Raw genomic sequence first — 25,042 nt, 5'->3', positions numbered from 1 at the left:
TGTTAGAGCTGTTGTTTTTTGGAGTTATTATGTAACAACAAAAATGCCCAATGATTCACTGCAACGATGATGAGACTCAACAGCATCTTTTAATGGACTGCTGCAGAGCAAAAGAAATCTGGGACAAGTTAAAAGTGTATGGTGTAAATTTTCATATTTCATATAAGTCTGTCTATTGTGTACTGATGATGTACTATCAGACAAGCACAAGGAATTAATGCAAATAATTATATGTAGGCCTATTGTTTGTTTTAAATTATGGAAGACGAGATGCTGTATGATTTTACAACAGACTGTTGTAAACAGTGACGAGTGTGCAAACAGGCACTCACTGAACTCAGGAGAAGAATTAAGACCATAAACGGATCCTTCCTTGGATCATACTGAACTTGTGATCTACAGCACCTTATGAAGGACTCTATGCACTGGATGCACTTTATTAGCTCATTTTGCACATTAGCACTGGTTTGTCCATTAGCCTAGTTAAGTTTGTTATTGTTTTATTCATTATTTGTGTTTGCTTGTTTTCCCTGGTATGATATGTAGCCTACTGTGTGTCTAGTTATAACTTGTATTTTGTAAAACTTTAATAAAGCCTTGTTTAAAAAAAATGGATTCTAGTCATATTCTGACTAGAATCTGAGTATGACGACGTCAGGCTAGTAATTACTCATAACGTAGGGGAGTTGGGAAAATATCAAGGGTCATTTTTTTCAGAACCAGAAAGCGACTCTTCTTTAAAATAGACGATCTTCGAATTAAAAACAATATCACCACCTATTGGAGAGACCTGATCCTACACCTGCTTATTCAGCTTCTTCACTTGTTTTATGCAGTGGTGGAAAGTAAGTAACTACGTACATTTACTCAAGTACTGTACTTAAGTACAATTTGGAGTTACTTTACTTTAGTATTTAGGATTTTATGTTACTTAACAGATATGAGTACTTCTTCCACTGCTTTTATGGTTATGATTTTTCATAGTTATAAGTACTAGTGGCAGTAGTACACTACATTTGGTCCAATACAGAAATGTAATGGGACATTTAGGAATAGACATAAAGCGTGTTCCAGTCGCTGTGCTGCTATTAATTCCAGTGACTCTATAGTTCATTTTAGGGTAAGAAAGTAGATAAGGTGGCCAGGATAGCTCAGTTGGTAGTGTGGATGCACATTTGCAGATGTTCCTCGACGCAAAAGTCCTACCTGGGACGATTTCCTGCATGTCTTCCCCCTGCTCTCTCTCTCTCTCTCCCCTATCGTTAAAGGTGGAAAAATGCCCAAAAAATATCTTTAAAGTAAGTAATCAATGTGGCTGCCTGCTGTCTGTAACGGTAGTGGAATATCATGGACTCCTCCCCAATCTGACATGTATCCTGTTTGAGAAAACCTTTTCAGACAGGTAGAGAAGTTGATGTTGTTTACAGTATTAAGCATGCAAGTACACAAGGATGAACATGGATCTGAAATTAGGTTCTAAATTTAAAGAGTTTGTGCTGGATCCACACTTTCCATTGTTAAGTGTTTATTACTAGGTTATACTAGTCTACATGTATCACAAAAGCTCTTTATTGTTACAAAATAGAAAGAAATGTTTATTTTGTTTACGAAGAAGTGCAATAACCATGACTCATGAGCGGTAACAGGAACTAAAAGGTCAGGCTTGAACTGGTCAGAGATCTCAAATGCACCGAATCCACAAAACTGGACTGAAAAAGGTTGAGGTCTGCAACGGAAGACATTTTCTTAGGCGTCTGTGATTGTTTGTCTTTGTCCTCCAGACCTCTGGATACATTTTTCACTTGCCCAGAGACTCAAATGATACATAAAAAATGAATGAATGACGTGAAACAAATGTCAATTCAGTCTGATGATCAGGCAAAGGACTACAAAACAGTGTGGGGTTTCCTTGCTTCATGGTTCTTCTCATGGACCCCCAGTTTTGAAGCTGAGTGAAATTGTTTACCACAAACCAAACAGCAAAATGACTTCTTCCCTTTTTGCTCCTTCATACCACACGTTTGGAGATGGTAACTATAGGCAACCATTTTGCCGCACGTTTTGCAAAAATATGGCTTTTCCCCTGTGTGCAACCTCAAGTGAACATTGAGATTTGACCTTTGAGCAAATGACTTCCTACAGAAAGAGCACTTGTGTGGTTTTTCACCTCTGTGAATTCTTGAATGTGCAACCAGATGGCCCCTACACGCAAACTCCTTGTCACATTCAGAGCATTTAAAGGCCTTCACAGTCATATGAATCTTATAAACGTGTCTTATCAGATCAGAGTCCCTGTTAAACTGCTTGCCACAGAAACGGCAAGCCTTTTCGTCCCTCTGGCCGTGTTCCTGCTCTGTTAAAGCAGCGTCACTGGGACCCCCATTCCATCGATCATCATTCAGGTATAGAGGTATAGTGCCGAAAGTTGGGAAGAGCTGGCAGTCTGACTGAGCAGTTTTATCTGATTCGGTTAGTCTGACATTTACATCCTGGGACGAGTCACCCTTCAGGTCTGGAATGATACACCGATGCACCTGCTGACTATGACGAGGCGACGCCGTATCATCTGGTTCATTCCATTGGTCATCTATGTTTGCGTTTACGCTCACAGTTTCAGCCGTGAAAGACGGGAACAGCTCACAGTTAGCGGTTGGTTCTGATTTAGGATGTCTGACTTCAGCATCGTTGGAAGTACCCGCCTCCACGTGTGGACCGAGACGCCAATCCACCTGCTCCTGTTTGACCTGCTGAGAGTCACGGGTCTCATTTTCCTCCACATTGGGAAGCTGGTCTGGCAAAATCTCCTCAGAGACTGACAGGATGTCTAAAAGACAGAGAAAGGACATATGTTATAACTAATTAAATAACCAGGTAATGTTTATCACAAATATATTTATACAAGTGCAAGTAGGATGTGTGCTCAAACGACCAAAGGTGGAGCATCAACCTTGTTTTTATTTTTCAACCATTAAAGTTTAATTTGTGTTCATGAAGTTGCTTCCCTCCAGCTGTTGAGCTCCAATCTTAGTCACATGAAGTAGTGAAGTACAACATGGGCCGATTCATCAAAACATAACCTTGTTTGTACCTTCTATTTGTTATTGTTGGTAGGTTCATTTCGTTTCTTCCTAAAATGCACAATACATCTTATATGTGCAACCCAGGCAAATCTGTTAGTGGTGAGTTTTGTTTTAGGGTGTGTGTGTGTCTGTGTGTGTGTGTGTGTGTGTGTGTGGGGGTTGTTGTATTTGTTTCTGTATGGATGCTGTATTTCAAAAAATAATATCAATATAGCCACTCTGTTGCCAAGCAACGCTTTTCAGCTAGCTATATGTCAACCGGCTAGCTAGAGTCTAACTTTACATTAGACACAAACCTGCTCTGACTAACGTTACTTCAGACTGTAAAACGGTCAGCTGCTGGATCTGCTGTTTCAGATGGATCATTTTTCTCTTGGAGCGGACAGCTTCGTCCCGATACTCCGCTATCGTCTTCTCAACCAGTCCAAAGATGTCCTCGGTAGCCGCTGCCAGTCGCTCGTTGACCAGCAGTCTGAGCAGCTGCGTCCCCGACATGATGGAGCACCGGGCGGCTTAACGTTACCGGTAAATGTAGCCAGAGGGTGGCACACTGACTTTCAATAAAGAAATCAACTCCTCAGGAACTGAAAGCCACATTCACCAACAATGGGATGGATGGATGGGACCATAGACTATTATGTCTATGGATGGGACCACTTGATTTAGTTCTTCCGGTTTAATGTCATGACGCACAGGGTGCATTCTTAACAGCGCCTTAAATGCACACTTCATGGCTCTAGCTATGTCTACTAAATGACTTGATCTATGTTACCTTTATTTTTCTGAAGACAAAGTATTAAACAAAAAAAAGTTGTACTTTTTATGTTCCTTTAGATTAAAACAATAAAAAAAAAAGTCAGCTTGAATGAGCAACATGGGAAGCTTCTTGGTTTTTTAAGGTAGCCTATTGAGATGTGCAATCCGCATTTCAAAATAGCATGAAACGGTGCATCGTTTCGGTACTCGGTTGTCCGTTAACTGTGTAGTCCTCCGGGACAAAATGCTCTGAGCATACAATACATTTTCTTCAGCTCGTCCAGGGCCAGAGATATGGTCCGAGCAGTGTTTAGATCTACGTTCAGGGCAAACAGCCATAGCTTCAGCCGCTCAGGTTGGTTCCCTTCATGGCGTATGCGCACAGCAAAAGTAGTCCCAAACTACCGGAGAAATGTTGTGAAAAGGTGTTAACGTTAAGCTAACAGATATTTTAGTAAGGAGAATACGAACGAAGATACTGTATAGGCTATTTTAAAGAACTGCAGGTAAAAGTAGGCCACTCATAGCTCATAATGGAGAATGACCAATATCAGAAAATTATATAATTGGATTATAATTGTTGATGTATTAAGTGTACCTCACTTGGTTGGTATAGGTGGAGCTCATTTTAATTACTTTATATACAGCTGGGTGGGTGGGTAGTTTTATCTATAATACAGCTTGTAGTTGATTTATGTGTTGTAGCATTCAGCAGTCAATCTGAATCTGCAAGTTATCAAATACATGTTGTACAGTGCAATATACATAGTTACTTTTCACCACTGGTAAAAAAAATAAATGAACAACTACATGAAATACACAAAAATTAACAAAATAAGTATATATTAATTTAAAAATACAAAAGAATTACTATAGTATGACAGCATAGCTAACCTATTGTTCATTTTGTGATAAAAGCACCAAAATTGGTACCTGTATAGCTCAATATATTTACAAGAAATCTGGATATTGGGCCATTGCAGTTTAGCATTCTGATGACCGCCGGCGGTTATTGGCATTGAACACTTTGGCCACCCCCAAGTTGCTGCTGTTTCCATGTTTTCAGGAAATTCACAAATATTATTTACATACAAGTGAAGTGAAAAATATGTTTTATTACAATGTAAGTGATTAATAAACGAAAGAAAATGCAACAAAATATAGTGAAATATCGATTTAACGTAGCAGCAGCGATAACATAGGCCAAGTAACCCTAACCCTGATTTTTAGCGAATGTACTAAAGCCATTAACTCTGCTCCTTTAAGGGGCAACCTCTAGCTAACCCAGTACAATTTCCTTTACAAAAAAAAAACATACAGTCTGCACTAAAGAGACCTTAGAGTCAGCTGGCACACTTCTACTATGTGACTTTTAATTTACACACTTTTAAAAAAAGACAACTTGTTTTGTATTGAACTCTCATCAAATTGCCGTTTGCCAAACAATTTCCTCATTTTCCAATATGTGCCTGCACAGTAGACTTACTAGTAACTCTTTAGCTGTTTACTGCGTTAGCTCTATGATATTTCACACAATGTCTCGCTGCTGTGCTGCTGCCAAAACGTTTTCCGCAGACCCTGCAACCATAGGGTTTTTCGCCAGTGTGGATCCTCTGATGAACACACAGGTAGGTTCTCTGGGCGAAAGATTTGCCACAGAACGGACACTTGTAAGGTTTCTCTCCCGTGTGGGTCCGCAGGTGCACCACAAGGTAGTCTTTACGCAGGAACGCCTTTCCGCATTCGTTGCACTTAAAAGGCTTCTCTCCGGGGTGGCTCTCACCCACGTGTCTTATGAGGTCAACATCCTTTAGAAAGCAAGCACAACAAATGTGACAGAACTTGACTTCAGCGTGAGATTGTAAGTGATCTGATAAAATTTCTTTGGTCTCAAATATGTCTCCACAGAAGTTGCAGACACTATCACTGGGCACTTCCTGTGAGCCAAGGTACTCTGGAGAAACAGAGGCAGCCTGACAGGAGGCTTCATGACTGTTGTGAGCTGGAGTCATGTCTAGCTTCCACTCTTCTTCTTCTTCTTCTTCGTCTTCTTCTTCTTCTTCATTTACATGTGCAGCAGCAGAGTAGTTTGATGAAGAGTCCTGGCAGTTAGCTGTCATGTCTAGCTTCCACTCTTCTTCTTTATCTAAATGTGCAGCAGAGTATTCTGATGCAGAGTCCTGGCAGTTTGCAGTCATGTCTAGCTTCCACTCTTCCTCTTCTTTATTTACACGTGCGGCAACAGAGTATTGTGATGAAGAGTCCTGGCAGTTGGCAGTTCCTTCTGTATTACTATAAAGTTGTTGCACACAGTGGGAGGGAGCGGCCTCCAGCGTCGCTGTGAGCTCCATTTTTTCCTCTTTGATCTGCTGGAAAAATAGATCTTGGCTCTGCTGCGGCTCCGTGTTGGGATTCCACTCCTGCTGAGGGGGAAACATCTCTTCTGACACTTTGGGTCCATCTGTTGAACATGAAACAACATTTTACTCAGATCTTGTAAATTAGTTAAGCACTGGAATAAAAATATGCAGAGTTTCAGCTCTCATTCTCAATTCCTGTCAGTCATTTTTCATTTTCTGACTGTCGGTTCTGATTGGGAACATCACTGACATAATCACATATGGTTTGTCTCATTTTTATCCCTTAATGATGTTGTATTTTTCTCAGGTGTTTTCCTTTTGATATGGTGTTGAAACCTGTGATTCTTGTATAGATATTTTTGTGTTTCTTATTATTTTATGCCTCATAAAGGCCAGTGACCTAAATGTTCTATCTCTAATTTGGTGCTGACAGGTGCAGGAATTCATCTTTTTCTTTTGCATGATTTAAATCCTGTGTGTGTGTGTGTGTGTGTGTGTGTGTGTGTGTGTGTGTGTGTGTGTGTGTGTGTGTGTGTGTGTGTGTGTGTGTGTGTGTGGTGTGTGTGTGTCATGCTGCAGACTGGACGGGGCAGAGTCACGTGACTATACGCGGTGGTAGCAGTATGTTTTTAAGGAGATAGTATTAACAGGATTTAAAAAAATAAATTACTAAATTACATCGGAAAGTTACATATGTTAGAGGTTCAGAATTTCGGTTTCGATTAGGCCTACTTTTTGATTAATAGTCGAGCACTACTATATACCATATACCATATCACAGCTGTAAACATAAACATTCTTAATGGCCCCAAGTGGATTTCCTGTTGCAGTGAACTGACAGGAAGTAAACAAGGGGCCGGGGCTGTAACCATGGGATTCCATTGGAAAGGTCCAGAGCCGTTAAGAGAGAGAGACTGAACGGCTCTGAAAAGGTCTAACGTTATACAGAGACAGAAACCTTCAGACCTGCAGCAGCGATGCTTTCGGATCTCCTCTCGTCCAGCTGTCTGCGCAGCTGCAGGATCTCTCTCTTTGACCGAAAAACCTCTTCCCGGTAGTCAGCGATCGTTTTCTCCACCAAACCCAAAATCTCCTGTGCTGCCACCGCGAGCCGCTCAGTGACAAAGCCCCGCAGCGACTCTGACATGACGGAGGGTATTAGAGGGACACAGTCAGGTGTTGAAGGCTCTGTGGCGATCATAAAAACCGCTGCCGGAGGTTGGCGGCGGCACATGTGAGATCCCACAAAGAAGAAATTCGGTGTTGCGTTTACGGCCCGTTGGAAGCGGTTGGAAGAAGTAAAGTTGTGGAAATGCTTCTTCTTCTTCTGAATTCCGGTAGACTAGGTGGCTTGCGGCCCACATTGCTCCCTCCCACAGGACAGTTGGTAACATTCGAAGGTATCGTCAATTTCAGAGGGGTAAAATATGGAGTTAGAATCATGCCAAAACCTCACACACACACACACACACACACACACACACACACACACACACACACACACACACACACACACACACACACACACACACAAAACGTGTTTTACTCACGCCCAACGATTCACAAACAAACTCAGTGTGGTTTGCAAATACGAAACATCATTCACAAACTAATGCATTTTGTTCTGCAAATAAGAAACCTACCTATCAAACAAATACAGTATGTTTTACGCATACAAAGAAACGTATTTCTTCAATGACAAAAAATATCCTGCAAGTACAAACTAAAATCTTTCAAGTACAAAAAAAAATCTTTCAAGTACAAAAAAAAATCCTTCAAGTACAAAAAAAAAATCCTTCAATTACAAAACAGATTCTACAAGTACGAAAAAAAAATCCTTCAAGTACGAAAAACTGTCACGTGACTTTTGGCACTAATTTTCCGCCTTGCTGATCCACACACAAATGCCCTCAGATCCACACACAAATGCAGGTAAATTTTCTAACAAATGTCCTGTAATTTATATACACGCAGATTTTTTAAAACGTTATTACGGTGCTTTGTTTTGTTTTTAACGTTTCTTTGTATGCGTAAAACATACTGTATTTGCTTGATAGGTAGGTTTCTTATTTGCAGAACAAAATGCATTAGTTTGTGAATGATGTTTCGTATTTGCAAACCACACTGAGTTTGTTTGTGAATCGTTGGGCGTGAGTAAAACACGTTTTGTGTGTGTGTGTGTGTGTGTGTGTGTGTGTGTGTGTGTGTGTGTGTGTGTGTGTGTGTGAGGTTTTGGCATGATTCTAACTCCATATAAATCACATGGCTTATCAATATCACTTCCCCATCAGTCAGGCACAATATCTGACCATAATTACATGTAGATATTATCATAGTATGCATTTCTTTATTTTAATAATATTATTTTGGTCTTATTACTGGTGAAATATTACAGTATGCTGTAAGACAGAACAGATATGATCAGAGTTGGGCGCATGCAAAGCCGATTTCCCACAATGCAATGCCGGCATTCATTTCAGAGAATCAGACAACGATCAGCGGGTCTTTAACGCCAGCATCGCTTCAATATACAGCTATATAATCAGTGGTTTTGTCACCAGCAACAACACGTTGCTCAGCTTTGTTCCAGTAAGTTATGCACCGTAATAACGTTTAAAAAAATCCGCGTGTATATATCTATGGTCCTGGTAGGCCTAAATAGATTTAACAGCGCCACCTGCTGTTGTGGAGTGCAAATTACAGGACATTTGTTAGAAAATGTACCTGCATTTGTGTGTGGATCTGAGGGCATTTGTGTGTGGATCAGCAAGGCGGAAAATTAGTGCCAACAGTCACGTGACAGTGTTTCGTACTTGTAGAATTTGTTTCGTACTTGTAGAATTTGTTTTGTACTTTAAGGATTTTTTTTGTACTTGAAGGATTTTTTTTGTACTTGAAAGATTTTTTTTTGTACTTGAAAGATTTTAGTTTGTACTTGCAGGATATTTTTTGTCATTGAAGAAATACGTTTCTTTGTATGCGTAAAACATCCTGTATTTGTTTGATAGGTAGGTTTCTTATTTGCAGAACAAAATGCATTAGTTTGTGAATGATGTTTTGTATTTGCAAACCATACCGAGTTTGTTTGTGAATCGTTGGGCGTGAGTAAAACACGTTTTGTGTGTGTGTGTGTGTGTGTGTGTGTGTGTGTGTGTGTGTGTGTGAGAGAGGTTTTGGCATGATTCTAACTCCACAGTACCTAAAACATAATACGTCTCCATAACAGCAGGCGGCGCTAATATGTCCTATTGTCCAGTATGCTATTGTCTCGCAAAAAATGAAAACCGGAAATGACGGAACATCTTTGTATAATGTCTATGGTTTTCATCAGAGAGTGTTGATAGTGGTCAGGAAGGATAGTTGTTGTCATTACTCGCTGAATGGAAGGAAATACGATGGCTAGTAATATGAAGATACTGGCGTTGGCAGCTCTCGGGCTTCTTCTTGTGGAAAAAGAAAGACGTCGCAGGCGAAAAATAAGGAGAAACCGCACTAAGCGGGCGAAGTCGTTGATCTCACAGCGACAGGCTCGGGGAGCTCTCCCGAATTTGTGTCGGGAACTGGAGATGGACGAGCCATATGATTTGAAAAATTTCGCTCGGCTCTTTCCTGCCCAGTTCCACATGTTGGAGGAACTGGTCACACCGAATATCCAGGGGTGCAGCACCAATTACCGTGATTGTGTACCTGTCGGTGAACGTCTGGCGGTCACGCTGCGCTTCCTCGCAACAGGTAAGCTATTGGTTTGTTTTTTTCTTTCAGTTTTTTCGGTTCCTTTCTCGGAGCCTATACAGGAGCTCTTCCGTATAATCAACAAAGTCACTTTTTCGTTTATAATTGCAGGGGAAAGCTTCAAGAGTCTTTCATTTCTGTTTCGAATGGGGGTCTCCACAATTCGGCAAATCGTCCCTGAAACCTGTCACGCCATCTACCAGGTCTTAAGAGAGAAATATCTGAAGGTATGTGTGATATACAGTATCTTGTGTCAACATCAGTCATCGAGCCGTAAAATACGTATACGTATCCTACTTTTGTTGCAAACATGCATGTTGTTGGTTTTTCTGACGCTGCTGTTTTTCTAACCAGATAAACGGATCAGACTTTGGTATTCACTTTTTGTTATTTTTCTTGTTTTCAGTGCCCAGACACAGCGCATGAGTGGCAGCAGGTATCCAGTGGATTCATGTCTCAGTGGAACTTCCCAAATTGCCTGGGTGCTCTGGATGGGAAACACGTAAACATTCGCCCCCCACCAGTGACTGGATCAATATACTACATGGCACTGGTCGACAGCTCGTACAGGTTTCTGTATGTGGATGTCGGTTGTAATGGAAGAATTTCTGATGGCGGAGGGTCTCGTGGATGCACGTTAGCAGATGCCCTGGTTAACAGAACCACCAACATCCCTGCCCCTGCACCGCTTCCAGGTTCTGACCAGCTGGCTCCATACTGCATTGTGGCAGATAAGGCGTTTCCGTTGACAGAATACCTGTTGAAGCCATATGTCAACCGCAGGCTCACTGTAGAGCAGCGCATCTTCAACTACAGGCTGTCGCGAGCTCGGACCGTTGTGGAAAATGCATTTGGGATCATGGCCAACCGCTTCCGTGTCTTACTAACCCCCATCAACATCCAAGACACTGTCACAGTGGAGTACATTGTCCTGGCTTGTTGTGCTCTGCATAACTTTCTACGGAGTGAGGCCAGCGATGTATACATGGCAGACATTGTGGACCAGGAAGGACCAGATGGAGACATTATCGAAGGAAGATGGAGGCAAGACCCTGTCCTACAACAAGCCCCCCTGCCAAAAAGCAACAATGCAACAGTAAGGGCCAAACAGATCAGGGATGAACGATGTCGTTATTTCATGTCTGATACTGGTGCAGTAGCTTTTCAATGGGGCAAGATATAGGACAGATTGTCCGTGTGTAAAGGAGGATATCTTGTGTTTCAGTTGTGATTATTGAGAAGGATCAATAAAAATCATATCAATCATAATGGCCTACTGTATCATTATCACCATAAAGTCGTGTTGGAAACATAATGCATAGTTTTTGGTCAGGGCATAATGGAATGTGCAAAGTTTAATTATAATGTATCTCATAATTATGCATTTATCAGTATCCGGATCAGTGGAATGGAACACTGACTGGCCTTATACAGCCTATTGCTGAATAAGTTGTAAATGGGGAAGGAGATCATGGAATGTGTTCACCAAGTTCCCCATAATGTAATATTAATGTGGTTTCTGTATGAAAGGTTACATGTGAATGGAAGACCAGACGACTATGCCCAGACCATCAGTGTTCACTGTGTGATCACTGTTTATCTGGTATGTTTACCATCGTCACTTCTGGTTTTCTCGCGCACCGATTCACTATTCAAGGGCTAGCACTCCACCAATCAGATTGGTCATTGAGTCCGACTGCCCACTGGCCGATTCAACAAGTCCAATCGGCCACGGAACACACCGCACAGACTCCAGTCACCGACCTCGCCGGACTGTCTGACGACGTACGACGGACGATAATCGGGTCTGTGTGTCAGCGCCTTTAAAAGCATCAATGCTGGTGTGTCCCTGCCCCCTATAGGTTAACCTTTGTTTTCAATTTTTGTTTTATATCAGAAAATATGGGACACAGAAATAAGCGCTGAAAATGTGTAGAATAAGAATTTAACAATTTAAATGTTGGAAAAAGCAAAAACAAACTGAAAAAAAGGTTTAATGTCGTTAAATAAAATAGGCCTATATTTTATTTAATACTGAAGTTTTGAGTGTGTTTTGAACTTTACATGTGTATAAATATAGTACTGTTTTTTTTGATTGCAGTGAAATCAGGAGTCATTCTCGTGAAGTTCATAATTTTTCAGTAGGCTAGTGTGGTGTACCTCAAATAAGACACCTGAATACATACTTAATCACAATCACTCATAATTTAAATTAGGAATATTCCTTGTAGTAAAATGCTTAAAGTTACTAACTAAATATGTAAATAACTGAAATATGATAGGAGCAGCCGCCCACTTTTTCTGAGCCAACGTCAGTGATTCTCTGCAATTAGGGATGCATTTATTAAGTTAATTCCCTGAGTAAAAAAGTACACACACCTCTTAGTTTAACAAAGATGTAGCTACTGGTTTGATTTGTTGTCTGGGTGAATATTCAGATGGAGACACCGAGCCCAAGAACATTTCCAAGATGAGAAGTTTATTGGTTTACAAAGTAGCTGTTTTTACAAAAGCATGAGGAGGAGAAAAAAAAAAAAAACATTTGGAGAGGTCTAACATAACGGTAGAATGTACTGTCTTCATCTAAACACTGGTCCAGTGCACAGTCTCAATGAGACACAAAATCAGGGTCATCTCAGGATATTTCAGGGAAGAGCTCCTGTTTTTTGTTTTTTGTTTTGTTTTTTAAATGGAGCAGCTCTCTGTGGCAATCTGCTAGAAAGTTGTTTGATCGTCTGAAAAAACAGCCGATCAAAACAGCCAACTTCCAGAAAATCAAAGTCACAACAGCCAACACCCTGGTGATCCTCCGGTTTGGTACATCCCGGAAAACACACGAGTCAAAATGATGGTTAACCTGGTTTTGCGATAAAAAGAAAAGAATCTTTGATCCCAATACTGGTTTCACACACTTCCTTGTGTTACACAGGGAAGTACAATATTTAAATATTTGACCTCAGTTACTATCATCATAAAAAAAAACAACTCAACTTTTCAAGATGCCTTCATATAAAGTACGTTACCAATACAGTAGGTATGACGTTACCACACAAAACTCTGCTGGTTACACTGTAATAAATAGAAATGATAACATGATTGTACAACCACACGATACATTAGCAACAGATCAGCCTACTTCTACTCAGGGGACACTTCATAAATGGACATCATGATTTAGTCGTTCTCACAACATGTCATGTAGGTTTTAGCACTTTTTAGAAAGTAATTGTGTTGTTCTACTAATTATTAAAAGTCGTGTGTGTGTGTGTGTGTGTGTGTTGTGTGTGTGTGTGTGTGGTGGTGGTGGGTAAGCTTGATTTAGATACATTAGTGTCAGGGGTGTTCAAAGATTTGGTAGGTACCGGGGCGGCCTCTTAGTCACCCAGTAAGAGCGTTCGCCCCATGTTGGCTGAGTCCTGCAGCTGTGCGGGTTCAAATCCGTCCTGCGGCCCTTTGCTGCGCGTCATCCCATCTCTCTCCCCCTTTCATGCCTATCCACTGTCTCTATGTAATACAAGGGAAAAGCCCCAAAAAATAATATTTAAAAAAAAGAAAGAAATTTGGTAGGTACTAAACTGGAGTTTTCATGAATACTAGGCTATAAAAAAGGTAAACAGGCCAAAGCAAAATCTGCCCACACCTGACACAGCAGATGAAAGAAAAGAAAAGAAAGAAAAAGCATGCTTGACTGGAATGAAAACTGGCATTATAATACCTCAATCGTTCATGTACAGGCCTACAAATGCCAGGTACTAGCTTACATGCACAACCAAAGGCTTTCAGCTTGTAACTCAGCTTGGTATTCCTCATGTAAAAACAAAGACTTTATAAATATGTACATCCAAAGTCCAAAAGCAGAGTAACATACAGACCTTCGGTCAAACAAACTTGGTTTACATCAGACGCCCTCCATTTTTAACATGAGGGTATGAAGGGTGGTCTATTTCATATATAAAAAAAAAACAACAGTATTTCCACTTAGGTAATTATCATCAGATTACAATCAGGAAGAGAATAACATTCACTTTTTCAGTTGCAATTTTAAAGGGTTGAAGCACAATTATAATCGCAGGAAAGGGGACTTTTATTTAACAACATATTTCAAGAAGAAACCCATATGTTGAGGTTTTCTAAGCACATGTACCGAAAAAAGTTTTTTACTGGAATACTAAGCAGTTGTGAGTCCCTTACGTGGACACCCAACGCACTTCTTTTTAGAGTGCAACAGTACCACATCAGTATGTAGTACCATGCCAGCTTATCATGTACCTGCAGAAAAACCTAATAGACAGCTGGAAAACCCACACCAATCTCTTAATGCAGAGTTTATCCGTGCTTTGTTGAGAAAAACACACTCCCAGCTCAGCTCCCTGCAAACTCACACATACATTGTGCACTCCCTGGTTTGAGCCCTTAAATTCAGGAAGTCTTAAATAGTTCATCTCTTTCCCCCATAACTCCTAGCTGAGGAGCTAAAACTTTACCTTAACACAAATCTTTTTTCCACATCCATACGGCTGAGTTATGGCCATTAACTTTACATTGTGTATATTATTAACATGATTACAGGAAACTGCAGCGTTACAAATGGATGGTCACCAGTTAATAGAAAGAACACAATAAACCGTATCCAAAAAACACACCAGTCAACACAATTACACATTTGTACACATTTGTTCTGTTGTAATACTGGAGTAACGATGCATTGCACTGGCACGCATCCTTTCAAACTGCACTTCTCACTGCCCTCTCATACCAAACTGCACTCATTTCCTGTTTGTGTCTGAAAACAAACATCGCTTGCCAAGCGAAAACGAGCGGCCCTGTCTGACCAACCACGAGAAAACAAGTTATGCTCCAGAGCAGCTTATTACTACATGAAAGGAGCTAATAAATACTCAGTGCATGTAAGAAAAGCTTCTTTGTATTTTTGACGAATGCTGCACACAGCTGCAGCGTACTGTGCACAGACAGTAACAAGATGTCAAACAAAGAGGATTCCTTAAAGTTTGCTCAGAAATCTAAAAAGGAAGCATAGTTAGTGTGGCCAAAGGTGGAGTGCCCTGCAGGGAAGTCAGCGCAACTGTTGTGCACAGATGTCATGGCTTACTCCAAATTCACAGCAGCAAAAGGTGATGGAAAAAAAAAAAAACTAGCTTTAGATCAAAACTGAAGTGTAGAAATGTCAAAATCGTAATGGTATGTGCATCCTTGAGAAACCGTGTACTACGCTTTGCTTCTTCACTGTGTCGAGCTGCTCAAAAAGTGGATATGAACCGTGGCATGGCTTTAAAAGCATACATTCAATTTAATATGAAGTATAACATCTGTCACAATCTAAGCTTTTCCAACCTGGTCCAAGCTCTAATGTTCTAATAAGTCAACCTTTAGGGGATTATGAAATGGTTTAAATAATGCCTTTATTTATAGTTAATAAATATACAACTAATGTTTAACAGAGCATATAATTATAAGTCATCAATAGGAACAAAGTTTGGGTTGACAGGTTAAAATATGCTTTTGGCTGATTCTCCTGCAGAATGACATTGACAAGACTTAATGCATTAATACAAAGTGAGAAAGTCAGGAACCTTTATGAACGATTCATCAAAATTTATAACTGCAGAACTGTTAATTAGATGGTTTACTAACTGGAATATTACCAAATACAACAGAAACCCAAAGAAGGAATTTTTCACAACCTGGCAACCCAAAAGCCGTTCTTATCAAATCGCTTATAACCGAACAAAAAAGCTATAGTTAATTAAATAAATTAATAAAGCCTTAAGCTACATCTTATAAATCCTTTATTAGAAAGTGGGACCCAGAAATCTACGCAGTGAAATTCTTACCTAATTCTACTGTATGTGTAAAACTTTACCGATCGTAGTGAATGCTGATAGTGTATGAGGTGTAAACAGAGCCCCGTTAGACTTATATACTTACTGTAATACTCTTAATACTGTGAGTTTTGCTTTGCAGATACGTTTGTATTATTACTGTGGAGTTATAACTTCCTTTCTGCCTCAGTGAAGTGGAGTGGAATGGTTTATAGAGACAAAACCATGTAGGACATTACGGTTTGTTAGACTTGTAAAAACCTGCTGGCTGCATTAGACAAGGCTGTTACTGCTTTAGAACGTCCATCTGTCTCAGTGTGGACAAAACAATGAAGTGGAATGATTCAGGAAACACGAGACATTACGGTAGGACTGAAAATGGACTACAACAGCACCAGCCATACCACCAAAAAACTGACAGTAAGTAATAAGTTTGTGCATCACCATATGTCTTCTATGCTACTATAGGAACATGAATACTATACATTCAAAATACCACCAGGATCTGATCCTGCTTCCAAAAAAACAGCTGTTACAGTAAATGTGACTGACGGTTTTAGTTTGAGTTTAGTTTTAACCAGGGATGCACCGAATCCAGGATTCGGCAGAATATTGGGCTTTTTGACGGGGTTTGGTTTCTGCTGAACCGAACCCTACGCTTGCACTACGCTTGCACTACGCTGGTCGACGTAATGATGCCGCTGTTGATTACGGGAAGGTGTTTACGTAGGTGGAGCGTTCAATGCAGTAGGCTGTGAGAAAGTGAAAATGGAACTCGTGAGCAGAAAAAGTGTTTGGCTGTACTTTCAGTCAAAAGAAGGCCATTCAAGTCCAGCTACATGTTCAATTTGCAATGCCGATTTGTCTCGTGGTGGCGAGGACCCTAAACAATACACAGCATTGCCGCTGTTAAAACATTTGCGTATGAAACATCCAAAAGAATACGAGTTGTGCATGAAGGAATCTACAGACAGCAGCCAAAATGCAGCAACTTCAGGTACGGCAAAGGAAGGACAGCCATTACTTCATTCATGAGTTTACTGTGTTAATGGACTGAAGATGGGAGTAGGATTCGGCAGAATCTTAACCAGTGGATTCAGAATTCAGCCAAACCCCAAAAATCTGGATTCGGTGCATCTCTTTTAACACCAGCACACTTTGACAGCACAGTTTATTCTAAATATGTACTGAGAGTGTTTTATGAGACTTAGTTGCATATTGGTTAAGTGTACCATTCAGATGAGGTTTGCATTGAACACGTGTGTTCTGTGAGTGTGACAGCAGAGAGCAGATTCCAAATTTCAAACCCATTTAAAATGTAATTTCTCCTCTCTCCTTGCCCACCAGAGTAAACAGCCATAACTGTACTTCCTGTTCAGCACACTGGACTTCCTATCTACACGAGAATGGCTGCAGTAATCGCTAAAAACTACCAACACACGCAGTGTACAGTACGGGACACTCCCTGCTACATCATGTTATGATATAATCCTCATTTTTGGGGGGGGATTTAGGTCGGTGAGACTGCAGTGTGTTACCGTGACAACTGGGATAAGCCCAAGGGGGTTGGGGGGGCGGGGGCAGAGAAGTGGCTACGGAGATGGAGATGCATCAGCACAGAGAAAACATGGTGTAATACTGCGCTCTATTGTTATCCGAAGATTGAGTTTTCAAAGATAACTGCAACAATAATTACAGTTGAGTAAAATCAATTCTAAAAAGCGCCAACAACCTGCAACATTATGCTTTACAACTGTTTTTATCCGATATGAAAATCATGTTTCAGCCCTTGTAGGAATAAGTCAAGGCTTAGATTGAATAGCCTAACACTGCTCAGGTCAGATACTGGAGATTTTACAGCATATTTGTCACACGGGTTGGGTTAAAATCCTGGTAATCTATAGCCTAGAAATCTAGACGCACCCTATCGGCAGCAAATGCAATTTTTAGCCAGGGGGGGTCTAGCAACTCTCCGTTGCGAGATGGAAAAGCCAAACTCTAGGCAGCTAGCAGCTGCTGGCGAACAGCAGTCTTTCAAATCGGATTTGACCGCGACTCTGGAGACTTGGAGTTAAGCTTTTCTTTGAGAAAAGAACAGCACTGAAGTCATTCTTAAAAAAGGAAGATGTGTTCGGAATTTTGCCGACCGGATACGTTTAATCTATCAACTAGCGTTGCTCTGGTTGGTTGTAGCGCTATCCTATTGCGTGCAGAGGGAATTTGAAAGACAACCGTTTATCCCGCCCCTCGGATTGAGCCCTGCCAATGGTGAGTTCCCAGACCCAACATCTTGATGTGGGTCTGGCTTTTCAGGCTAGGTAATCTATGACCAGGGTCTCTTTTTAGCTTGATCAACATGCATTTTCCAGTTTATCCAAAAGATTTTGGAATGTTTTCATAAGCCCACGAGTTGCAGAATCAAAACGTTTAAAATCATTCCCCAAATTTTCATCCATAAGCAACAGTTTTCTTGCACATTTGCTGCTCAGAACCGGTTTCTATAACAACCAAGTTATTTTTTTCCATCCTTGAAAGCACTTCACACCTGCCTCTACGTTAGCATCCCTAAAAAGACTCAACATAAAAAATAAAATAAAAAAAGTGCTATTAATAAACCACGAGTTCCCTGATGTGACAAAACTGGGGCTACAAAGAGAAAAAGACATTCACCCTCAAAGCATCATCAGACCCTGGTTCAACAGAAAGGAATGGAAAGAAGTGAATGAAAATGTAGCAGAAGAACTCTAACTTGTCACCGCCGGAGCTTTTTTCCCCCCAGTTGTTATGTTGCTGCAGTGTTGCATGATGGGTTATGGATGATGATGTAACAGGCGCACATCCGTGTGTGGTCATCTGTGGTAAAGTCCTTGCTTCACACACACACACACACACACACACACACACGACTTGCAGAGCAGGAGGAGTGGGATGTTAACCGAGCTTGGTGATGTGTAGATCTCCTTGTATTCGAACCGTGTCGATAGAGGACAACGATTTTACTTTGTGATAAAAGTCAAAGAGCTGGTGTCCGTCCACAAATATCCGGAACCTCTGGTGCTCGCAGTGGATCTCAATCTGCAGGGAGGGAAGAAAACAAAAAATAAAAAAGGGAGGGAAAGAGTTGAGATTAAGCAAAGTCATTTACAAATTATAATCAATCCATAAAGAAGCAATGACAATAGCACTGAAGCATCAAACTGCAATAAAGGCAGATGAATACGGAAGGAATAGTTTGACAACTTTGGGAAACAGGCTCATTTGCTTTCTTGTGGAGAGTGAGAGGAGTAATGTACCGTAAATATGAAGCTACCGCCAGGATATGTTAGCTTAGCACTAGAGCTGCAACGATTAGTCGATGAGGCGTTTTCAACAGCTCTCAAAAAGAGAGTTAGGCTATAACTTGTCATCAGGTTGGGTTTTTTCCATTTTCAATATAAAACCATTTAAAAAAAAGTGCAGCTTTCACTAAATACAGAAGCATTTACTGAACACATATGTTTATGGGTTTAATGTAAAGGGTGTTCACCAGCCATCTGGTAATCCTGCTTGTAGAGTCCAAAACGTTTAACAAGAGCAAATCACAACCTGGACTGAAGCTTAATATATAGTCTGTTTTTGGAATGCGTTTTAACTTGTACCAAACCATCAAAACGCTGTCTAACTAATAAGCTAAAAGGGAGTCCCTGCCACTTGTGCTTACAGACACCGGCTTTGCTTGCAGCTGAACACGGAACCTCAACAAACCTCCCTACGGTTTGGACCAAAGAAAACAAACTTTGCCAGAGTGATCGCACTCCCCGAGGCGGATTGTTCCGATGAACTAAGTAACAGAAACCAGTCGTCCTCCTCTGAAACCTCACAGCACATCATGTGTCTGTCCACGTGTCTCTGACATCTGTACGACAGCCTTAATCTCCAGCCTCCAGCTGTTGACAAGAGTCATGACTGTGCTGACCTGCTTGGTCACGCTCCGACCACAAACAAAAGATACGGTGTCAGAGAGCTGACTTTACATAACCAGACGCAGGGATCAACTCTAAAAATAAGCCAAAGATGGTCGTGGTTTTGTCTTTGAAAGAAATTTAGGACTGAACCTTCTTTCCTCCAGTAGAATTATCTTGTGAAAAGCTGGCAAGTTCACGCGTCATCATTTATTTTTAGGCGAGCACCATATGGGTTATTCCTGTGCATATTCAGAATTATTAGAGCGGACAAGTCCTCAGGTCTTATGGGAATTACTCATCATGCACATGTGCTGCTGTTGCTGCTCCACCCCCCCCCCCAACCTCATCCAACACACAAACAGCTGATGCTGCCCCCCCGCCCTTTTGCAGTAGAGACCACCACACCGGATACAGCTTGTATTTACAGTAGATAGATACTGTTTGTACGGAGCATGGAAAACATTTCCTGTTTGTCTCTTATTTCTTTAATGCAAGGCAACTGCCAGATGCAATTATCTCTCTTACAGTGGATTGCTTGTAATGCTCACGACAGGCTTTTAAAAGAAATATTCCAACCAAAAGCACATCAACAATGTGAACAACAACCAACAAGAAAGGGAAATACTAAATTGGTCTCACAAAAATCTGATGAAAAACAAAAGTTGGAATTGTATACGTTGGAGCATTCTTACTTGGAAAAAAAACTACATATTTTTCTGTCAACTACTCAACTAAATGTTTCACAGCACCAATTATTGCTACTTTCTTAAGCATCATAAGTTGGATTGTGTAACATCATCTGAAAACCAACAACCTGAGAATCTACTTCACATAGAGAGACTGGCGGCAGGTGACCGGAGGTTTCGAAAGCAAGCCAGGTTTCAACTTCTCTTTCAAGCTCTCTCTTTTGTTCTTCTTCACAAAACCACTACCGTCCCTTGCTATGATCGACTTTCGAGGAAAGACTTCCAAGAAGTGTGCATGCTATCCAAATTTGAATGATTATCACGATTCGACCTGCTTTGTTTACATTCTACATTCTTGCACTGACTCTTTACACTGTTTTGCACTCGTTTTGTCTTGGCACCTTATGTTGACTGCCTTGTTTGCACTGCTAAAATGTATCACAATTGGCCCCGAAACAGCTATGAAAACACTTTGGCCTTCTGACGTGGTTGGAAAACGCATTGTATGAGCATTCAAGCATACGCAAGCCTTGATTTACCATAACCCCCCCCCCCCAATGTAGCACAAGTAGACCTTACATTTCACAATAATTGTTTACGGTCAGATCTTTTATAGATCTCTGCATTTCTGACCGTACATGAAGGCAGCTTCATTTCATGGAGAAAGAAAAGAGGAGAGACTTTGCTGTAGCTTGTTGCAGGAAACAGTCAGCTGTTACACAAACTCCTGGGCAGCTCCTGTGTTTCGTTTTTTTTACCTTCATAGTGTTTTAAAACTTTGTTGAGACAGAGACAGAGACGTCTCCTGTTTATTGTACAGGACTTTCATACTGCCTCAAAATGGACTGTTAAGTCTGATCGCCACTTACATGATTGGCCACAGCAGTGTGACATCAGGTTTCGTTTCTCCAAAAGTTTAATCTGTCTTAACTTTTTGCCGCAGGCTGCTCTGTTTTTGTTTTTTTTCAGCTCCCCCTGATGCCCCCCCCACAGGCTAAAACACACTACCTCCATTCAAAATGAATGGGAAGACTTGCGTTTTCCCCAGACCGCCTGGCGACCAGCTGATCGGAAGTGAACACAGCCTGAAGCACTTTAGGGTGGGTTTCCCCATTTAAACTTATTTTATCCAATGTGAATCTGGTTAAGATAATATGGTTTCGCTGGGGGTTTATTGACATCTTGTCTGATTGGCTGTCCACTTCAGCTGCTTGCCTTTATGGACTCTTGTTGTAAGTCTGTGAAGCCAAATCAATTATAAAAAATAATGGTCTAAAAGGAAATAAGATGCAGCGTGTAAGAGAAAGAATTACCTTAACTGTAACCGTGATAATGAAGAACAAATGTGAATAAGATCAAAGGAGAAGGATGCTGGAGGCAAAGAGAGCATCGCACAATCTTCATAGAAAACACATGTACAACAAAAACCAACAACCTGAACTTACTTGCAAACAGGGAGCACCAGAAACATCTGGCATGTGAATTTAACATGAATACAAAAAAGGATCTTTACCCTAAAAGGCTGATCGGGGATGAAGGGAAAGTAGTCGGTGGACACTTCCTCCTGTGTCCACTTCCCAGAGATGCAGGCGCAGCGCAGAAACTGGCGGTCGGTGAAGCGTGCGGTGAGTTTCAGGGCCACGTCATGCAGAGTCTCCTCCTTTTCCGAGTCACGGCCGCAGGTTAAGCTCACGTCAAAGCTGAGGGAGGAATGGAAGCAGGGGAGTCAGACAGGCAGCATATGAATAATCTGGGATAAGTCAAATGCATAATTCTGTGGCTGCTGTGTGAGGGGAAAAAACTATTGTGTTTTAATTATGTATAATCCCTTTTGGTTTACCACCCCTTCCCTCCCCTGCAGCTGTGCCGTTTACGCACAACCTTCTTTGTGTGAGTGTGTAGACATGATTACAGTAACAAACTTGCTGAGATACAACAAAGGAAATCTGGTTTTGGAGCAACTCAGCCAAGACATTCACATGAACTTTGCCATAAAAACTGTGCCCACAGCAGCCTCTGAACATGATGAGGTCACGGGGAGGCTTCTTCCAAGTTTCCATGCAGGGTAAGGACACACCCAAACAAGTCTGCCTCACTTGGTCTTTCCCCCCCCCCCCATTTCCCCCTTGTTTTCTCCCTACTGGTTGGGGAACGCCCTGTCTCTGCATACTTAAGAAGCCACCATTCTCTCTGGCTGCCCACACACAGTGTGTCCTGGAGTGGCTGTGCAAGTACGACTGGCCTAACAACAAAAAGACTATCTCTCCAAAATCACTCTGGATGACGTGGGGAGATAAAGCTAGGCTCCAGCTAAGGTGTGCATGCATTGTTAAGGGTTATCTTACCTGTCTGGCTCCAATTCGACAATGCCCATCACTATAATCTTCTTCCCCGGCCGCATGCCGCCACGGATTCGCCCGCTGAATGGCACCGTCTATGCAAAGCAAATAGAGTTGTATTAAGCGCAGCCCGGAGCAAACATCAAACAATGACACACAAGGAATACACAGGAGACCGTTAATGCATCTTTCATACCAGCAGATGAGATAAATCCTCCTTGTCAGGTGAGATGAGGCCGGCGGGGTTCTCCAGCGAGTCGTTCAGATAGTCATTTTCCACGTTCTTCAACAACAGTGACAAATGACACAAGATGTAAAACGGCCATGTCTATTCGTCTTATCAGGTAGGATATAAACTGGCCCGGCTCAGGTTAAAAACACCCAGCATGAGGCTGCAGGCCTGTTTGATGCTAAATACACCCAGGGTAGCCTTGCATGCGGCTTTCCCACCCCCCCAACAATGACGAGTTGGCAGCAGCAGACCTGTCACGTTGGTATCGGGGATCCTGTCGTGCGCCATTTGAGATTTAAAAATTAGAATCACAAACTGCAAATTGAACGCTTCAAAATGTCACGCTGCGGTAGCCTAAACGAGCACCTATTGAGCGTCCAAGGTGAGCACACACCGCCAATAGGCTACATTTCACCGCGAACATATTGGATGTCCTCCCCGGCCACAGATGAAAGAGGACGTCGCCTCGCGCTGTGAATAAAGCTGCGCACGGCGCTCCGCATTTACAATAAGCCCCGGATAATCGGCATTACATCGCAGTAGCATACAGCGTTATGCACCGAAAATAAATACCCACACATCCCTCCCCGGTGCCCTTAAAGCCCCAAAATACTCACTATCCCGTCCTTTTCAGCTGCCTGCACCGCCATCTTGAGCAGAATAGCATAGGATGCTTATTACGGGAGCAGAGGCAGCCTGCCTGGGGGGTGTCAGCGTCGTGGCACTGACTCAGGAGGATATTCCTGTTCCTGGGTCTCACAGAGAGCACAGCCACCTAGCAGGACATCCCTCCGCTCCGCTGTCTCTCGGAAATGGGTGGATATCTGCTGACGTATGCTTTATCATAATTACGGACTAAAAGCTTAATCCCCGTCTGTTGGGAGAAGGCTAATCACACAGATTTTACTCAACCCTTCACCCAATTAGGCAATGCGCTCTTTAGACTCTATTAGTATTTTTTTTTTTTTTAAACAATAAGTTGTTAGTGTATGAGCGCCAGACAGCTGTCTACAGTGCCCTGTATTCATTAAAATGCAAGACGGTGGTGCTCGTGCTCTGGCCTAATTGGCCAAAGTGTTCACACTCAATACTTCTGATTGATTCAACCTCTCCTCTGAGGCTACATATAGCTTTAAATAGACCAGTATGTGCTCAGTTGTGAGCCTGGCACATTAATTGCTTTTCATTGAATGAAGCGGACATTTACATTGTCTCCAACCCCACCCTCTCTGTCCATTCCTGTGCATGCAAACATCTCGCACTCTCTCTGATTGTCTTTCTCTTGGGTCATTCTGCCTCTCTGTGGACATTTAAAGGCATTACAACCCGAAACAACATGTCAAAGTCCTTTTCTGTAGTTGATGCATCAGCCAATTAAAAGCAGTTTATAGCAGGGATTTCACCTAATACTTTAAATTGCATTACACAGTCCCATTAGAAAATTCTATCTTCATTTATCCCTCTAGACTCTTAATGTTTGACATCATTGTCATGTGAGGTTGTTTTTTTTTCTTTACCCAAAGTGCTTTGAAGCAGGAAAACGTGCATTTGTAGCATGTGTAGCCACAGTGGATAAAGCGCACCTCATGGCAACAGTAGTATCATGTTTTATACTCATACAGCTAAAAAATGAATGTTTAAATGTGCAAATTTTGGTGCACCCAGTCATTACATGTTTGTTTTTTTATTTCCCTGTGAGAGGATTAGTTTCCAAGATTTATGCTAAGCTGTTGCAAGTATCCATAGGAAAACTCCCAGTATAAAGAAATGTGAACGAGAGCTGAGTCCTGAGGGGAACACAATTAATTGGGAGGCAGTTTGGGACAACATTTTCCACTGTTCCAAGAACCCAAATCACCAGTAAATCCACTTCAACATATGCCATAGGACATATTTACATATTGGACTCCTCAGAAGAGATACGTCTCGAAAGCCATTCCCCCTCCCTATTGTACATTCTGTCAACATGAACAAACTGGAACTCTCCTGCATGTGGTCTAGAAGTGTGGACAGGTGCATGAGTTCTGGCATAAAACAACATCAATACTATCTGATGGGATAGGATAGCTAATC

General features: G+C 41.6%; 3 protein-coding genes across 4 annotated transcripts; 1 reads left to right on the top strand and 2 right to left on the bottom strand.

The window, feature by feature from the left end:
- Window positions 1-1,567: 1,567 nt before the first annotated feature.
- LOC120547907 (galectin-related protein-like) lies at window positions 1,568-23,918 on the bottom strand. Of its 2 annotated transcripts, XM_039783727.1 has the most exons (6): window positions 23,587-23,918; window positions 22,934-23,020; window positions 22,744-22,832; window positions 21,912-22,098; window positions 18,742-18,843; window positions 1,568-2,824 (listed from the first exon to the last, which is right to left on the bottom strand). In XM_039783727.1, the coding sequence occupies exons 1-6, from the start codon at window positions 23,617-23,619 to the stop codon at window positions 2,606-2,608; spliced, it is 717 nt and encodes a 238-aa protein (XP_039639661.1). In that variant the 5' UTR covers window positions 23,620-23,918; the 3' UTR covers window positions 1,568-2,605. The 2 variants fall into 2 exon arrangements, with proteins under 2 accessions (XP_039639661.1, XP_039639660.1); XM_039783726.1 differs by lacking the exon at window positions 1,568-2,824 and having other exon boundaries at window positions 17,962-18,843; window positions 22,934-23,026; window positions 23,587-23,898.
- Window positions 4,932-7,599, bottom strand: LOC120547906 (zinc finger protein OZF-like). Its single transcript, XM_039783725.1, has 2 exons — window positions 7,163-7,599; window positions 4,932-6,297 (listed from the first exon to the last, which is right to left on the bottom strand). Exons 1-2 carry the CDS (start codon window positions 7,428-7,430, stop codon window positions 5,333-5,335), a joined length of 1,233 nt encoding a protein of 410 aa, XP_039639659.1. The 5' UTR covers window positions 7,431-7,599; the 3' UTR covers window positions 4,932-5,332.
- On the top strand, window positions 9,379-11,197 carry LOC120547905 (protein ALP1-like). The gene is made up of 3 exons (XM_039783724.1): window positions 9,379-9,928; window positions 10,040-10,155; window positions 10,335-11,197. The coding sequence occupies exons 1-3, from the start codon at window positions 9,577-9,579 to the stop codon at window positions 11,109-11,111; spliced, it is 1,245 nt and encodes a 414-aa protein (XP_039639658.1). The 5' UTR covers window positions 9,379-9,576; the 3' UTR covers window positions 11,112-11,197.
- Window positions 23,919-25,042: the final 1,124 nt, after the last annotated feature.

This window comes from Perca fluviatilis, chromosome 19, assembly GCF_010015445.1.
Source record: "Perca fluviatilis chromosome 19, GENO_Pfluv_1.0, whole genome shotgun sequence".
In the NCBI taxonomy this organism is placed as follows: Eukaryota; Metazoa; Chordata; class Actinopteri; order Perciformes; family Percidae; genus Perca; species Perca fluviatilis.
Note: the sequence above shows the minus strand (reverse complement) of the source record. Positions and strands in the feature narration are given on the sequence as shown.

Bases quoted from the DNA above. Each gene is read 5' to 3' on its own strand.
- LOC120547906 (XM_039783725.1), bottom strand. From the start codon at position 7,430: ATGTGCCGCCGCCAACCTCCGGCAGCGGTTTTTATGATCGCCACAGAG. The intron at 6,298-7,162 runs GTCTGAAGGTTT...CATGTTCAACAG, and splicing joins CGAAAGCATCGCTGCTGCAG to ATGGACCCAAAGTGTCAGAA.
- LOC120547905 (XM_039783724.1), top strand. From the start codon at position 9,577: ATGGAAGGAAATACGATGGCTAGTAATATGAAGATACTGGCGTTGGCA. The intron at 9,929-10,039 runs GTAAGCTATTGG...TTATAATTGCAG, and splicing joins GCTGCGCTTCCTCGCAACAG to GGGAAAGCTTCAAGAGTCTT. The intron at 10,156-10,334 runs GTATGTGTGATA...TCTTGTTTTCAG, and splicing joins TAAGAGAGAAATATCTGAAG to TGCCCAGACACAGCGCATGA.
- LOC120547907 (XM_039783727.1), bottom strand. From the start codon at position 23,619: ATGGCGGTGCAGGCAGCTGAAAAGGACGGGATA. The intron at 23,021-23,586 runs GTGAGTATTTTG...CTGTTGTTGAAG, and splicing joins CAGCTGAAAAGGACGGGATA to AACGTGGAAAATGACTATCT. The intron at 22,833-22,933 runs GTATGAAAGATG...TGCTTTGCATAG, and splicing joins AGGATTTATCTCATCTGCTG to ACGGTGCCATTCAGCGGGCG.